Source organism: Oncorhynchus clarkii, chromosome 3 (genome assembly GCF_045791955.1).
Source record: "Oncorhynchus clarkii lewisi isolate Uvic-CL-2024 chromosome 3, UVic_Ocla_1.0, whole genome shotgun sequence".
Lineage (NCBI taxonomy): Eukaryota > Metazoa > Chordata > Actinopteri > Salmoniformes > Salmonidae > Oncorhynchus > Oncorhynchus clarkii.
In genome coordinates, this window is record NC_092149.1 from 6040838 (window position 1) to 6059310 (window position 18473).

Genomic DNA, 18473 nt, shown 5'->3' on the forward strand with positions numbered 1-18473 from the left:
TGATGAGAAAAAAACTATCTACTTTTAGAACAAATTACCTTTATATGATGTTGAACATTGGGATTCCAGGTAGGCATGTCCATGCCCAAGTCAACGCATATCAACACTCCTCCAACTACTGCTACGACCATGCTGCCGATGTTGACACACAGGCAGACCTACCGGTTCATAAGACAGAGTGTTACATGGATCTTCTACTATCGGCTAAAGTGTGTTAACATGAAATAAAACTCATCAAAGCCAAGGATTCAATCAAGGTTTGTAGTAAATCTAGTCTAATTTAAACATGAATATCAGAACAGTCAATGTATTAACAAATGTTTTCATCTTTAATCAATTAAAAGATTTAACTCCTTGCTGATCTGTTGTTTTTTAGTTTGTAATTTTGTCTGTATCCCAATGTACATTTTATGGTGTAAAGGTTTTCTAATCTAAACTAATCTATTTTAATCTAATCTACCCAGGGGGCAAAACTGGTTCCAATGCAGGCGATTATGACGTTAATCTGGTTGTAGTTCAACCTGTTTTGCCCGCTGGGTATTTCTGCATTTGACTCACAGGTAAAACTATTGACTCACAGGTAAAACTATTGACTCACAGGTAAAACTATTGACTCACAGGTAAAACTATTGACTCACAGGTAAAACTATTGACTCACAGGTAAAACTATTGACTCACAGGTAAAACTATTGACTCACAGGTAAAACTATTGACTCACAGGTAAAACTATTGACTCACAGGTAAAACTATTGACTCACAGGTAAAACTATTGACTCACAGGTAAAACTATTGACTCACAGGTAAAACTATTGACTCACAGGTAAAACTATTGACTCACAGGTAAAACTATTGACTCACAGGTAAAACTATTGACTCACAGGTAATAGTCTGGGGAATTTGAACAACAGGTTGGATAACAACCCAGCGATGAAGAACTGAGGAGAGAGAAGAGAAGGATCACATTTAATGGTCCTCACATTGACAGCAATTATCAATAGGTTTTATAAGTGTGTTAATCAATATTTTACTATTGCTTAATGAACAGAAATTTAGCTGAACAGTTTTTTACTAATTGATTTGACTTAATTGCTTAAATTATAATTTAGTGATAGTTACATGATCAGTATATTATACACTGAAATGAGAATATGACATTCAGAATTTCGTGTAAAACATATTCACCCTTAAATTACAGTCAATGCTATTGAATTGTGGGTAAAAAACAATATATGCATCCAACAAGCTGTGAATTTGACGCCAGAGGAGTACTCTTGAAAACCTTCATCAGAAGACTTTCAGTATTTCCAAAGGGATCCTCGACGTTTAAACAAATAAAATGTAGCGATTAAAAGACAATGCTACCGCTACTCACTAGTAGTCCCGTGAAGGGCGCCACTCTGAACGTGGTTAAAAGGGACTGGCTCGCATCCCGAGTGGCAGCAAACACAACTCCTACTGCAACACTGAGTAGACCGCTCGTCATCTGCAAAGACTGTTGCAAACACAAACCCTCACAAATTAACCTTTGAAAATGATCATCCATAAATATATTTTCTGTGAAATGCATCACTAGAAGCAAGACCAGTCTAACTAAACATACACTTCTTTAAATTCATATATATTCATATATTTATATAGTTAGCTGTTACACAGTCCTGTCATATATTTATATAGTTACACAGTCCTGTCATATATTTATATAGTTAGCTGTTACACAGCCCTGTCATATATTTATATAGTTAGCTGTTACACAGTCCTGTCATATATTTATATAGTTACACAGTCCTGTCATATATTTATATAGTTAGCTGTTACACAGCCCTGTCATATATTTATATAGTTAACTGTTACACAGTCCTGTCATATATTTATATAGTTACACAGTCCTGTCATATATTTATATAATTAACTGTTACACAGTCCTGTCATATATTTATATAGTTACACAGTCCTGTCATATATTTATATAGTTAGCTGTTACACAGTCCTGTCATATATTTATATAGTTAACTGTTACACAGTCCTGTCATATATTTATATAGTTACACAGTCCTGTCATATATTTATATAGTTAACTGTTACACAGTCCTGTCATATATTTATATAGTTACACAGTCCTGTCATATATTTATATAGTTAGCTGTTACACAGTCCTGTCATATATGTATATAGTTACACAGTCCTGTCATATATTTACATAGTTAACTGTTACACAGTCCTGTCATATATTTATATAGTTAGCTGTTACACAGTCCTGTCATATATTTATATAGTTAGCTGTTACACAGTCCTGTCATATATTTATATAGTTAGCTGTTACACAGTCCTGTCATATATTTATATAGTTAACTGTTACACAGTCCTGTCATATATTTATATAGTTACACAGTCCTGTCATATATTTACATAGTTAGCTGTTACACAGTCCTGTCATATATTTATATAGTTACACAGTCCTGTCATATATTTATATAGTTACACAGTCCTGTCATATATTTATATAGTTACACAGTCCTGTCATATATGTATATAGTTACACAGTCCTGTCATATATTTATATAGTTACACAGTCCTGTCATATATGTATATAGTTACACAGTCCTGTCATATATTTATATAGTTACACAGTCCTGTCATATATTTATATAGTTAGCTGTTACACAGTCCTGTCATATGTATATAGTTACACAGTCCTGTCATATATTTATATAGTTACACAGTCCTGTCATATATTTATATAGTTACACAGTCCTGTCATATATTTATATAGTTAGCTGTTACACAGTCCTGTCATATGTATATAGTTACACAGTCCTGTCATATATTTATATAGTTACACAGTCCTGTCATATATTTATATAGTTAGCTGTTACACAGTCCTGTCATATATTTATATAGTTAGCTGTTACACAGTCCTGTCATATGTATATAGTTACACAGTCCTGTCATATATTTAATGTATTTTAAAACATTTACATTTGGGTCTGGTAGTTATTTATTGTTAGTTGTTGTTAGTTATTGACATTTAATGACGAAAGATGCTCTAAAAAAGGTAAGAGAATTTCTGTGAAAATGTTTCATTTAAACAGTGTCATTACATCTCTTTCCTGCTCACAGTGTATTATACAGGACTTACATGATAAGGTATTTAAATATCACAGTGTATTATACAGGACTTACATGATAAGGTATTTAAATATCACAGTGTATTATACAGGACTTACATGATCAGGTATTTAAATATCACAGTGTATTATACAGGACTTACATGATAAGGTATTTAAATATCACAGTGTATTATACAGGACTTACATGATAAGGTATTTAAATATCACATTGTATAATACAGGACTTACATGATAAGGTTTTTAAATATCTCAGTGTATAATACAGGACTTACATGATAAGGTATTTAAATATCACAGTGTATATAATACATGACTTACATGATAAGGTATTTAAATATCACAGTGTGTATTACATGATCAGGTATTTAAATATCACAGTGTATAATACATGATAAGGTATTTAAATATCACAGTGTATATAATACCTGATATGGTATTTAAATATCTCAGTGTATAATACAGGACTTACATGATAAGGTATTTAAATATCACAGTGTATATTACATGACTGACATGATAAGGTATTTAAATATCACATTGTATAATACAGGACTTACATGATAAGGTATTTAAATATCACATTGTATAATACATTACTGACATGATAAGGTATTTAAATATCACAGTGTATAATACATGATAAGGTATTTAAATATCTCAGTGTATATTACATGATAAGGTATTTAAATATCTCAGTGTATAATACAGGACTTAAATGATAAGGTATTTAAATATCACACAGGTCCAAACTATGGAGACTAAACTATCCATAAACTTGAGATGGGCATTCATGCACGTCTGGAACCATGAGAACTCACGAGACAGTATACATTATATTAAAATAAAAAGGTTTGGTTAACAGTTCCCCATTCAAAAGAGACTTGCACACTTCTCTCATGAACAAACATACCAATAATTGCATTAGTTCCTCTTAGAAATTCCCCTCACTGTGCATGTCCACTTAACATGTAACAGAGACACTGTAAAGGCCTGTCTCTGAGTCGTACCAATAGACATAGCCATAGGAAGTAGGGGTGCTGAGGGTGTTGCAGTACCCCTTAAAAACTCGGAATAATAAATAAAATACAATTTTTTTATTTTTTTTATTATGTATATGTACTGTACGTATATGTAGAAAATAGTAAAAAATGAAGAAAAACCCTTGAATGAGAAGGTGTGTCCAAACTTTTGACTGATACTGTATATATACAGTATGTACACTACCGGTCCAAAGTTTTAGAACACCTACTCATTCAAGGGTTTTTCTTCATTTTTACTATCTCCTCCTGTCAAAGGACAGATTTCCACCGGTCTAATGTCCATTGCTCGTGTTTCTTGGTCCAAGCAAGTCTCTTCTTATTGGTGTCCTTTAGTTGTGGTTTCTTTGCAGCCATTCGACCATAAAGGCCTGATTCACACAGTCTCCTCTGAACAGTTGATGTTGAGATGTGTCTGTTACTTGAACTCTGTGAAGCATTTATTTGGGCTGCAATTTCTGAGGCTGGTAACTCTAATGAACTTATCCTCTGCAGCAGAGGTAACTCGGAGTCTTCCATTCCTGTGTTGGTCCTCATGAGAGCCAGTTTTTGCGACTGCACTTGAAGAAACTTTTAAAGTTCTTGAAATTTTCTGGATTGACTGACCTTCATGTCTTAAAGTAATAATGGACTGTCGTTTCTCTTTGTTTATTAGAGTTGTTCTTGCCATAATATGGACTTGGTCTTTCACCAAATAGGGCTATCTTCTGTATACCACCCCTACCTTGTCACAACACAACTGAGTGGCTGAAACGCATTATGAAGGAAAGAAATTCCACAAATTAACTTTTAAGAAGGCACACCTGTTAATTGAAATGCATTCCAGGTGACTACCTCATGAAGCTGGTTGAGAGAATGCCAAGAGTGTGCAAAGCTTTCATCAAGGCAAAGGGTGGCTACTTTCAAGAATATAAAATATATTTTGATTTGTTTAACACTTTTTTGGTTACTACGTGACATATGTGCTATTATTATACAATGTGGAAAATAGTAAAAATAAAGAAAAACCCTTGAATGAGAAGGTGTTCTTAATCTTCTGACCGGTAGTGCATATATTTTTTAAAATCACAGAATTAGCGCTGGGCCTTTACTAGTCCCGTAGTTGGTGAAAAAGTGACAGCACCCCCACCCTCAAACTACTCCCACGGCTATGCCCAGAGATTATATAGAGCTCTTAGTATCTATGCCCATGGACAAAGAGCATAAGATTATATTGAGCTCTTAGTATCTATGCCCATAGACAAAGAGCATAAGATCATATTGAGCTCCTAGTATCTATACTCATAGATAAAGAGCATGAGATTATATAGAGCTCCTAGTATCTATACTCATAGATAAAGAGCATGAGATTATATAGAGCTCCTAGTATCTATACTCATAGATAAAGAGCATGAGATTATATTGAGCTCCTAGTATCTATACTCATAGATAAAGAGCATGAGATTATATAGAGCTCCTAGTATCTATACTCATAGATAAAGAGCATGAGATTATATTGAGCTCCTAGTATCTATACTCATAGATAAAGAGCATGAGATTATATAGAGCTCTTAGTATCTATACTCATAGATAAAGAGCAGTATAATATGGTGTTATATTGAGCTCCTAGTATCTATACTCATAGATAAAGAGCAGTATAATATGGTGTTATATTGAGCTCCTAGTATCTATGGTCGTACCCCCAACACAGCAGGCTGCTTCAGCAACAGGTCATGGAGTGGTCCTTTGGGAGCAGGCATTAGTTCAGTTGCTTGGTAATACTTGATCAGTAGTTCTCCTCTCTGCTCCCCGGCCTCCTCGTACTCCTGCTCCTCATATTCAGGACCCAGGATGTCCATAGGGATGTCTGCACAAGCCATGACGTCTCAGTCACAATACCTGTGGGAATATGATGAGTATAAACTTGTGAAGTTATAATGCAATCATAACAGTTTGATATATATATATACACTGTATACCCTTCATCTATTTCTTTAATTGCAACAATCATAATAATTATCATCCAATGTATTATTGTCTAAAATAGTCCTGATCATGTTTTTATCTCCTGAATTCATCGTCATCACCACCACCATCATCATCATCAACATCAACATCATCATCATCATCATCATCATCAACAGCATCATCATCAACATCAACATCATCACCATCCATATCTTATCAAAACAGTCATTATAGCCTACATTTAGCTTGAAACTGTTGTGAGAGAAATCCGAGTGTCTCGTCTACTTTTACATATAGGATCATTAACATGAAATATTGACAACTGCATTCATACGATATACATTTACATTAAAACTATCACTATTATTATAATGACATTTCTCACATTCACACTCACCAGAGTTGATATAATGCTCGTACTGTTGTTCCCTATAAAATATGCACTTGAAGTGCCTTCTTCAGCATCACTGTGTCTGCGCCCTGTAATGGTTGGCTTCTCACCATTTCCTCTATTGACGTGGAGGAAGCTCTTCTAAACTGTTGACCACAATGGCCACCCTATCATATGAGATATCTGCTGATTTAAAGACAAGAGGCGCCACGTCCTCCAATTGTTAAAACCACATGTGCTGTTAGTTTCAGGTGATGAGAGAGATGGTGTGAAGCGCTCAGAAACACACTACAACACTTAATGAACTTTGTTGTATGTATAATGTTCAGTTTCTGAAGAAGTTTTCCACCCGTGAATTCAGTTCACCTTGTACCCGGAGCTCATCCACTCAGCTCGAGTGTTTTCAACAAACATAATTTCTCTCAGTGCTCTCTCTCTCTGGTTCTCTCTCTCTCTCCCTCTCTGGTTCTCTCTCTCTCTCTGGTTCTCTCTCTCTCTCTCCCCCTCTCTGGATCTCTCTCTCTCTCTCCCCCTCTCTGGTTCTCTCTCTCTCTCCCCCTCTCTGGTTCTCTCTCTCTCCCCCCCTCTCTGGTTCTCTCTCTTTCTCCCCCTCTCTGGTTCTCTCTCTCTCTCCCCCTCTCTCTCACTCTCCCTCTGGTTCTCTCTCTCATTCTCTCTCTCTCTCTCATTCTCTGTCTCTCTCTCATTCTCTCTCTCTCTCCCTCTCTGGTTCTCTGTCTCTGTCTCTCTCTCTCTCCCCCTCTCTGGTTCTCTCTCTCTCTCTCTCTCTCTCTCTCTCTCTCTCTCTCTCTCTCTGTGCATGTGTATGAAAATGTCTTTGTCCATCACTTACCAGACCAGCGCAGACGCCCTCCAAGTGTGACTTCCTCCATAAAGTTAGAAACGAACAGCGGCAGGTTTGTAAACTTCATGAAACCTTGTTCTGCTATTACCTTCCATTATTCATGACGTGTTTCCATTTAATTACAATGTCCATAGAGTTCTTACAACAGTTTATGGTTTATTTCAGCAACATTATTACGGTAGTTTTTATTGGTAATGTTACATTACAGTGTCCTCATCACATCAGTAGTGTTATTGTCTACATGATGTGTTAATAAAGGGAAAGTTCATATTCATCGTCTCCAGCACCACCCCAACATCAACATATGTGAAAATGGTGCGTTTCTATGTTCTGTAGTAAAAAAATATAGAGGAATATATATGTTTCCAATGACATCATCATTGTGCATCGTGTGATTTTGACCAGTTGTGAGGAGGCATTGCCTACTAATTACCTATTAATGGTTGACTAATTATGTCATTGGAAGCACGTGTCTTCCTCTATATTCACTAAAGTAGTTTTTATTTTATTTTTCTCCCTTTTAATGAAATGTATTGTTCCCAGGTAAATGAAGTACACATTTCAGTCAGATGAGTGCATGGTCATCACTATACCTCTGGGCAGTCTCAGAGATGCTCCGGAGGGCCAGCTGATGCCTGAGAACTTCCACTGTGTCTTCAAAGATGTCTATAAGGTCTTCCTCAAGGGTCAGCCTAAAGCTCTGGGGGTACGAATGGCAAACATGTTCCTATACAGCCGATTAGAAATGTACTTCAGGCTAATCTGTGGATGATTAAAATACATTCCTGATGAGCAGAAGTTATGTTGAACATTTGGTATATGTTCATGTAAGGGCCAGATTCTGGGATATTTTCTCATCTGTCTGATTACATCTTCTTCTTAGGCGGCTCAGCTCATTGCTGGAGTCCTTGTCTTGATTCTGGGGCTACTGTTTGTCCAGCACAGCCCATTAGTTCTGATCTACACCGTGCCCAGTGTCCTGGTAAGAACCACTGCAATCAGCCCACAAAGTAGTTTGTGTCATCGTCAATTATTGGAATAGACACATGTTGATACAGCCGATGTTGGACCAAAGCTTTGTGTCGTCTCTATCCGTTATTCTCTCCTGTCGTCAGTGTGCATTGTGTGTGAAGTGTGAACTCTACAATGAGGATAATACATGTACTGTTGATTGAATTTGTCATCAGTCTCTCAAATAATGAAGGAACAAAAAAAACATCTTTGTTTTATAAAGTTTGTTGCTGCCGGAATGCTGACCTATGCTGCAGGTCATTCTCCAAGTATGTGTGTGGTAAGTTCCAGCTTTACAAATATATCTACATTCAGTCATGGATCAAATATGAAATCATTGTAGATTATTATAAATTATTATGAAAATATTACACATCAAATATATCATAAACATGTTTTTCTCCACTACCAACAGACCAAACTGTCATTTTCCTTGAACATTGTCAGCTGTTTCTGGACAGTAGCTGCTGTTGTTCTCTGCACTGTCCCCGACTCTCACGGTTTCTACGGGGACCATCAAGAGGTTCCAGAGTTAATTACTTAATTTTTTGTTTATTACATTGAATTAATTAATTAGTATTGATTTGTTAATGAGGTGGAATAGTACAAGCATTGAAATTATACTGAATTGTTTGTTTGCTTAGCAATTATGTGTAAATGTTCTCCACAAACAAAATACTACACCACAGTAGCTTATCAACATAAAATGAAACCAGAAAAAATCATGTGTATTAAGTTACTATTCTCTTTGTCAGGTATTTTCTGGTATCAAATGGATGATTGTGGTTCTCCTGGTCATTGAACTGGTTGTTGCCATGGTGGCGATCTACTGGGAGAGTAAAGCAGTGTGCAGACAGCACTTCAACATTCTGGTGAGACTCTACTGTTTATTATAGTGACTGGGCTGAACATTCTGGTGAGACTCTACTGTTTATTATACTGACTGGGCTGAACATTCTGGTGAGACTCTACTGTTTATTATACTGACTGGGCTGAACATTCTGGTGAGACTCTACTGTTTATTATACTGACTGGGCTGAACATTCTGGTGAGACTCTACTGTTTATTATACTGACTGGGATGAACATTCTGGTGAGACTCTACTGTTTATTATACTGACTGGGCTGAACATTCTGGTGAGACTCTACTGTTTATTATACTGACTGGGCTGAACATTCTGGTGAGACTCTACTGTTTATTATACTGACTGGGCTGAACATTCTGGTGAGACTCTACTGTTTATTATACTGACTGGGCTGAACATTCTGGTGAGACTCTACTGTTTATTATACTGACTGGGATGAACATTCATGTGATATGTTATACATTTATTATGCTTATTATACTTTATTATTATTATACTTTATTATGTACATTTAATTAAATATATACTTATTTATCGCAACAAGTGTATTTACTGAGTGGGACACACTGCATAACTAAGCAACACATTCCTTGCAGGGCTCACTCAAAAAACAGACATGGGTCTCAAAGATAACTTCCTGTGTGGTTAAATAAATACATTTGCAATGTTTCTTTCTAGCCCATGGTCACCCTGAAGCAAGAGGTATGAACCTGAAGGACTGGCAGCAAACAACAAATAACTAAGTGAAATAATGATTCATCTTGTATGCCATTTGTTTTACTTGTGCCAATTCACAAGTCACAATTCACGGACCTCCCGGTCACGACAGAGTCTGGGCGCGAACCCAAGGTCTCTGGTGGCACAGCAGTACAGCGCCCTTAACCACTGCGCCACCCGGGAAAATAGTGATATTTTGACACTGTCTCAAAAGTGCAAATAAAGAAATGAAATACAGAATATAATTTAGAAATACGGGGTTCTTCTACTGAGAAATAGTAATAACGTTGCATACATTTTTTTGTAGCAGTTTGTCAAAGAGAAAGCTAATTATCATGACAGATGTTTTACTTACAATTGCATTATGCAATATGACATTTGAAAATGTAGGTTATATTTTAATCTGACTTGTATCTGATTTAAATGAATTTAAACATGCATTGTTTAATGTCTTCTTGTTGTAACAATAGACGTGTAATTCCGTTCCTTCCTGGTCACGTTGTCATGATAATACAGCTATATTTTATGCACCAAAGCGAACAGAATATTTTCCAACCAACTCTAGGATTTATTAAACTACAAACGATCACCAATGAATTGCAAGATCAAAAAATAAAAAGAAATACATCATTTTTAATTGAATATACAGTATATATTTTATGTTTTAAGGCATTTTATTTTGGTGAGACTGAGAAGTAAATTAGCTCTCAGAGAGGAACTATTTATTTCGACATAATTGAGGTTTGTTTTAACAGAGGTCTAGGGTCTAGGCTTGATGTGCTGATGCTGTGTCACCTACACCACACTGCCCAGAATGGCGAATGAGAAGCACAACACTCAGGCCTCTGGGGAGTTAGCAGGGTGCATGTGAGGTTCCACAAAAGAGAAGTTTCAAAACAGCTCAAACCCCAACACATTGACTCTGTACCTGTACCCTTTGTATATAGCCTCGCTACTCTTACTTTACTGCTGCTCTTTAATTATTTCTTACTTTTCTTTTTACTTATCTATTTTTTTCTTAACACTTTTTCTTAACACTTTTTCTTAACACTTTTTCTTAAAACGGCATTATCTACATCAAATAAAATGTATTTATATAGCCCTTCTTACATCAGCTGATATAACAAAGTGCTGTACAGAAACCCAGCCTAAAACCCCAAACAGCAAGCAATGCAGGTGTAGAAGCACGAATACTTCTGTTGTATTTTTTCGCATGTGACAAATACAATTTGATTTGATGTTTGTAATTGTTAAGGACGGGGTAGCTTTTCAGGATACAAAATACATGGAATGGAGCTAAGCACAGGCACCATCCCAGAGCTAATCAGTAAAGTCAGAGCTAGTAGGGGAAAGTCAAGTGTTAGTTCACAAAAGCACTTTGGGGGGGCGGAGGGGGGGGGGGGGGGGGGGGAAGAGAGTTTCAGATGTTTTCAGAAGATGAGAAGGGACTCTGCTGTCCTAACTTCAAGGGGAAGCTGGTTCTACCATTGGGGTGCCAGGATAGAGAGGTGCTTTGACTGGGCTGAAACTATTTTGCCAGCAGCATACCACCCTGCGTACCATTGCTGGCTTGCTTCTGAAGCTAAGCAGGGTTGGTCCTGGGCAGTTCCTGGATGGGAGACCAGATGCTGCTGGAAGTGGTGTTGGAGGGCCAGTAGGAGGCACTTTTTCCTCTGGTCTAAAAAAATATCCCACTACCCTGTGTAGCTGTCTTTCAGATGTGAACTTAAACGGGTGTCCTGACTCTCTGAGGTCATTAAAGATCCCATGGCACTTATACTAAGAGTAGGGGTGTTAACCCCGGTGCCCTGGCTAAATTCCCAATCTGTCCCTCAAACCATCATGGTCACCTAATAATCCCCAGTTTACAATTGGCTCGTTCACCCCCCTCCTCTCCCCTGTAACTATTCCCCAGGTTGTTGCTGCAAATGAGAACATGTTCTCAGTCAATTTACCTGGTAAAATAACAGATAATTGTTGTTTTGTTTCTGATAGGCTTTATCAAGCCCTAAAAGTCACCACTTGAGGGTGTCAGAGGCACAGAAATAGATAACATTAGGCTATGTGCAAAAATACCAGACTGTGAGGCAATAGAGTCATTATGATGTTTAGTTGGTAAACAAGAGACCATTAGTCCGGTTGACAGTAGACAGTAGTGATGGGGGAAATAATCGACACAGGTACATATCAGGATATTCTTTTTGACAATATATCGTATCATTTTGACATTTTTGCAATATTATTTTTGCTCTTGTTGGCTGTACCTGCTCCAAAACTACAGTATTTATCCTTCATAGCTAGTTGTCTGTACCTGCTCCAAAACTACAGTATTTATCCTTCATAGCTTGTTCTCCATCTTCTTTTTAAACAGGGAGCCAATTGGTTTTCAGCACTTTAATTTCCATGACTGATCAAAACTTGTTTTCTCATGGCTCTTTTTAATTTTAATTGTACCTTTATTTAACTAGGCAAGCCAGTTAAGAACACATTCTTATTTATGGGGACAGGGCATGGCTCCAAATATATATATATATTTAGGACAAAACACACATCAAGACAAGAGAGACAACACAACACTACTGTACATAAAGAGATACCTAAGACAACAACATAACAAGGCAGCAACACATGACAACACAGCATGTTAGCAACACAACATGACAACACAGCATGTTAGCAACACAACATGACAACAACATGGGGGCAACACAACATGGTAGCAGCACAAAACATGGTACAGACATATTGTATCACAGACAACAGCATATGGTGAGCAATATGTTTGGTATGAAAATAAACAAAGAGAGTCACACATTCTATGTATAAATTCACAGTAATGTATTGGGTAAAACACCAACGTTTCTGCCTCACTGTGCCTTCTTCAGGGTGACCAAAACTTTGGTGTTTTACCCAATAAATGACTGAAAGTTTATATATAGAGTGTGACTATCTTTCTTTGTTTTTATAGCTTACAGTTTCTTTGCACTTAGTCAGCACCTCTACACCAAATCATTGTTCTGGGTGTCCGCACCAAAGTTATCGTGATAATATCTAATCGTGACATCCCTGGCGATTCCCAGACTTAGTGGACAGTAGAATAACGTTGTTTTATGCCATTGTGTTCTATTCTATTATTATAATGTCCATACTGATGGTTTTTCATACATTATGTGAATCCCTTACAGAGAATGATAATGATATCCATTTTACTAATGCATTTTCATAATGCAGTGATTTGACGACGATCTCTCCCACTTTTCAGAAAACTAATGTAGGTTAGGAATAATGTAGGTTAGGACACTCATGACATCAATGCTTGTGGTTGGAAAATATTCATATTACTCTTTACCCTCCTGTGCCATGAACGTAAATAACCTCACGCGGTGTGGAACTGACCTTGGTTTACCCATAGAAATATAATCCATTCTATTTATGTGGGTTTGCCTTGGTGGTTTACAAACGTTAAGAAAATAGCGCGTGACTGATCTCATAAACTGAACCCTTCGACTTTCCATAGTGGCACTCCCCTAGACTTACAAACCAATCAAAAAATCGAGAGTTTATTTTCCCCTAAAACGTTTCAGTAAATTTAACCCGTGATGTTCGCACTCGCAAGAAGGCAGCAGTTCATTCTTGACTCTGTTTTTCTTTAGGTTGTGCTGTTGCGCACAAATTTAACGGACGAGCGTCTGGTCGTTTTGGTCTTTACTAGTGGACAACATGAATCATTCATTTCGCTGAACGTCTAAATGTCAATCTAAAGGAGCCCGCAGGAGGTGAAGCGGATTCCTCTGGTCACGCTCCCGCAATTATGGCGTCCGGATATGGGTACGAATCGCGGACTATAGGCAAAGATGATGTGAACTACAGGATGCATTTCCGTATGATCAACGAGCAGCAAGTGGAGGATATTACACTGGACTTTTTCTATAAGCCGCACACAATAACACTGTTAACATGCACAGTGCTCAGCTTGATGTATTTTGCATTTACAAGGTAAGTAGAGTGCCTAGCCAGTTAACTACCGGTAGTTAACACTAGCTAGCTATATGCTAACGATATTGACTGGGCCAACTGCCAGAGCAGCTAAGTGTTTGTTTATGCAGTCAAAAAGTAATTACGTTCGCTAGTATTTCAGACAATTGACATGTGTAACTAAGGTCTTTCGATGAAGTAGTTAGCTAGCTTAAGTTCTCTGGTGCGGGACTGACCATCTGGCTCCTCGCTCTCGTCTCTAATGAAGGAGAATGTTTAATTTGTTTGGTTTCGATGTAGCAAGTGGGCTGATTATTTGTAGCTACATTGTGTCTACGTGCCACGTTTGTATATTTTCTATACCGTGGGGAAGGATCTCCCTTCCTTGTTCCTGGTGGTCCATTTTTATCTGCAAGATGCATCTAGCCGTTTCTTACATCATGGGTGCGTTCAGTTCGATTGAACATTTGCTACGTTGCGGAACCGTTTGCATTGAACGTTCTTGAACAGTCTTTGAGGTACCTTTGCGCCGTTTGTTGGGTGTGGCAGGCTGTGGTTGAAGCAACGAGTTACGTATTTAAAGGAGAGCGGTGCATTTTGAACTCGCAACCCAACCTCTCCCGGTTTTCAACTGGTCGTTCGTACAGCACCGTTTCCACTACGTTTTTGCGTACTGAACGCAGCCCATGATGTACAGCTTGGCTGTGTCCAAATGGCATCCTATTCCATATAGCGCCCTGGTCAAAAGTATTTCACTATGTGGAATGGGGTGCCATTAGGGACATATCCCTTATCTGCTGCTCTCATCAAGAGTGGTTTATCCTCAATAACCAAATGGAATGGGGGGGGGGGGTGGGGTGTCAGGAGTAGGTCAACCAGCACTGATGAGTGAATTATAATATCATTTCAGCCCTCTCACTGGTCTTTCATAAGTGTGATTGAAGGAGAGCACTGTACAGCAGGCTATGTGGGGACAGAGGTGGGAGTAGAATTTGGGTTTCAAACCCACCTGTCCAATCAGTGCATCAGTTTTAGAACTGTTTTCATCTCACTGACTCTGAAATGTCATAATGCTGGTTTTTGTTTGTGTTAATAATCCTTGCCTTTTTGTTATGTTAGGGATGAGACAAACGAAGACGCCAACTTGTGGGTGGGCCTCATCCTGGTCCTCTCCTTCTTCCTGGTCATCAGTGTTCTGGCCTTCCCTAACGGTAAGGACAAGGTTGTATAAGTTGCTTCTGACATCAAATGGCACCTTTTTCCCCTATATAGTGCACTACTTCAGACCTGGGCTCTGGTCAAAAGTAGTGCACTATATAGGGAATAGGGTGCTAGTGTAACCGCTGTGAAATGGCTAGCTAGTGCGCGGTAGTAGCGTTTGAAACGGTGATGTCACTCGCTCTGAGATCTTGAAGTAGTTGTTTCCCTTACTCTGCAAGGGCCGTGGCTTGGTGGGTAACGATGCTTCGAGGGTGACTGTTGTCTGTGTTCATAAAACGTTGTATGTGTCAGACATCTCTACGTGTCAGACATCTCTACGTGTCAGACATCTCTACGTGTCAGACATCTCTACGTGTCAGACATCTCTACGTGTCAGACATCTCTACGTGTCATTGTACACCAGCCTTGTAACTCTTAAGTGTGGCTGAAGTTGTTGATTCAATATTTTGACACTTCTCTCTCTAGGACCATTTACCAGACCACATCCGGCGATATGGCGAATAGTTTTCGGTAAGTGACAAATATAACAATCCCTTTTTTTGTATAGGCCTAGCTTCCATTCCAGTTCACTTTGAATGAGTTTAACCATGAATTATCCACCCAATTCATGAGAGTTGGTAATCTCTCTAGGTTTCTTTATAGGTTCCTTCCTTCTAGGGAGTGTTTCCTGGATATTGTGCTTCTACTTCAGTTGCTCTTTGGGGTTTAGGCCTACTTTCTGACAACTGTTGATGTAAAAAGGGCTTTCTAAATTGCTGAAACCAGTTCAGCCCTGATTGAATGAGATTCCGCCTAATCTGTTATTGCTCTGTTATGGTCAGGTCTGAGTGTGCTGTACTTCCTGTTCCTGGTGTTCATCATCTTCCTAAACTGGGAGCAGGTGAAGAACGTCATGTACTGGCTGGACCCCAACCTGCGCTACGCCACCCGGGAGGCTGACATCATGGTGAGTAAGCAGCAGCCTTGCTCTCCTATCAGTCTCTCTGGTTGCTTCCCAACTCACCCTGTTCCCTATGGAGTGCACTACTTTTCACAGTCTCTTGGTTAGCACATTGACCTCGGCTACTTCCTGATTCTCCACCTGAGGTGCACACTTCCCGGCATGCCATTTAACAATTGTGAAACTCCCTCCAGCCAATTCTTACACCAATCCAATGCTTTTAATCCATGATGGGAAGTGTGTAAGTCCACACTTTGGGGGAAAAGGGTGGAGAAACAGGATACAGCCCTCTTCTAGCATCAACACTCACTTCCTCGTGCTCTTGTTCTGATTGGCTAGTGTTGATGTCGTCTCTGGCCGCTGTGCTCTGCTTGTAGGAGTATGCAGTGAACTGTCACGTGATCACCTGGGAGCGAATCCTGAGCCACTTTGACATATTCGCCTTCAGTCACTTCTGGGGCTGGGGCATGAAGGCCCTGCTCATCCGCAGCTACGGCCTCTGTTGGACCATCAGCATCACCTGGGAGCTCACTGAGGTACACAAACACCCCAAAGCACGAACACACACAAACACCAAATGTCAGAACATTTGGTTAGGAGAGTGTCAGAGAAGGAGTTTAGGAGAGGTATAAATTATTACTCTTCCTCTCCCTATTTTCCCCCTCCTCATCCTCTCCTCCTCAGCTGTTCTTCATGCACCTGCTACCTAACTTTGCTGAGTGCTGGTGGGACCAGCTGATCCTGGACATCCTGTTGTGTAATGGAGGAGGCATCTGGATGGGTATGACTGTCTGTCGCTTCCTGGAGATGAGGACCTACCACTGGGCCTCCATCAAGTAGGTACCCCATAACCCTACCACTGGGCCTCCATCAAGTAGGTAGCCCATAACCCTACCACTGGGCCTCCATCAAGTAGGTACCCCATAACCCTACCACTGGGCCTCAATCAAGTAGGTACCCCATAACCCTATCACTGGGCCTCCATCAAGTAGGTACCCATAACCCTGTCATTGGGCCTCCATCAAGTAGGTACCCATAACCCTACCACTGGGCCTCCATCAAGCAGGTACCCATAACCCTGTCATTGGGCCTCCATCAAGTAGGTACCCATAACCCTACCACTGGGCCTCCATCAAGCAGGTACCCATAACCCTGTCACTGGGCCTCCATCAAGTAGGTACCCATAACCCTACCACTGGGCCTCCATCAAGTAGGTACCCATAACCCTACCACTGGGCCTCCATCAAGCAGGTACCCATAACCCTATCACTGGGCCTCCATCAAGTAGGTACCCATAACCCTAACCCTATCACTGGGCCTCCATCAAGCAGCTACCCATAACCCTAACCCTACTACTGGGCCTCCACCAGGTACACAAAAGTATATGGACACCTGCTCATCAAACATCTCATTCCAAAATCATGGGCATAAAAATTTAGTTAGCGCCCCCCTCCCCCTTTTCTGCAAATAACAGCCTCCACAATTCTGAGAAGGCTTTCCACTAGATGTTGGAACATTGCTGTGGGGACTTGCTTCCATTCAGCCATGAGCATTAGTGGGGTCGGGGGCCATTGCTGAAACAGGAAAGGGCCTTTCCCAAACGTTATCCACAAAGTTAGTAGCGCAGAGTCATCTAGCATGTTATTGTATGCTGTAGCTTTAAGATTTCCCTTCACTGGAACTAAGAGGCCTAGCCCGAACCATTAAAAAAACAGACCCAAACCATTATTCTGTGAAACCCAGATTCTTCCATCTTACTGCCAGATGGTGAAGCGTGATTCATCACTCCAGAGAACACGTTTCCACTTTTCCAGAGTCCAATGGTGGATCGCCTTACACCACTCTAGCCGAAGCTTGGCATTGCGCATGGTGATCTTAGGTTTGTGTGCGGCAGCTCGGCCATGGAAACCCATTTCAGGAAGCTCGCGACGAACAGTTCTTGTGCTGACGTTGCTTCCAGAGGCAGTTTGGAACTCGTTGTCAGTGTTGAAACCGAGGACAGACAATTTTTATGCGCTTCAGCACTCGGCGGTCCTGTTCTGTGAGCTTGTGTGGCCTACCACTTCACGACTGAGCTGTTGTTGCTCCAAGATGTTTCCACTTCACAATAATAGCTCTTACAGTTGACCGGGGCAGCTCTAACAGGGCAAAAATGTGATGAACTGACTTGTTGGAAAGGTGGCATCTTATGACGGTGCCACGTTGATAGTCACTGAGCTCTTCAGTACGGGCTATTCTACTGCCAATGTGTGTCTATGGAGATTGCATGGCTGTATGCTAGATTTTATATACAGGTCAGCAAACGGGTGTAGCTGAAAATACCGAACCTGCTAATATGAAGGGGTGTCCACATACTTTTGGCTCTGTAGTGTAGGT

At 39.6% G+C, this 18473-nt stretch overlaps 2 protein-coding genes across 3 annotated transcripts in view; both read left to right on the forward strand.

Annotated features, from left to right (window-relative positions):
* The first annotated feature begins 7357 nt into the window (after positions 1 to 7357).
* LOC139405665 (membrane-spanning 4-domains subfamily A member 4D-like) lies at positions 7358 to 10598 on the forward strand. Its single transcript, XM_071148083.1, has 7 exons — positions 7358 to 7420; positions 7912 to 8074; positions 8252 to 8350; positions 8603 to 8659; positions 8795 to 8902; positions 9135 to 9251; positions 9923 to 10598. Exons 2-7 carry the CDS (start codon positions 7916 to 7918, stop codon positions 9950 to 9952), a joined length of 570 nt encoding a protein of 189 aa, XP_071004184.1. The 5' UTR covers positions 7358 to 7420; positions 7912 to 7915; the 3' UTR covers positions 9953 to 10598.
* Positions 10599 to 13552: 2954 nt separating this feature from the next.
* Positions 13553 to 18473, forward strand: part of LOC139387018 (phosphatidylserine synthase 1-like) — a 33119-nt gene continuing 28198 nt past the window's right edge. For both annotated transcript variants that reach the window (XM_071132971.1, XM_071132981.1), the window contains exons 1-6: positions 13553 to 13957; positions 15056 to 15147; positions 15623 to 15667; positions 15979 to 16103; positions 16475 to 16633; positions 16782 to 16933. In XM_071132971.1, coding sequence (XP_070989072.1) covers positions 13773 to 13957; positions 15056 to 15147; positions 15623 to 15667; positions 15979 to 16103; positions 16475 to 16633; positions 16782 to 16933 — 758 coding nt within the window. In that variant the 5' untranslated portion in view covers positions 13553 to 13772. The remainder of the gene's footprint in view (positions 13958 to 15055; positions 15148 to 15622; positions 15668 to 15978; positions 16104 to 16474; positions 16634 to 16781; positions 16934 to 18473) is intronic.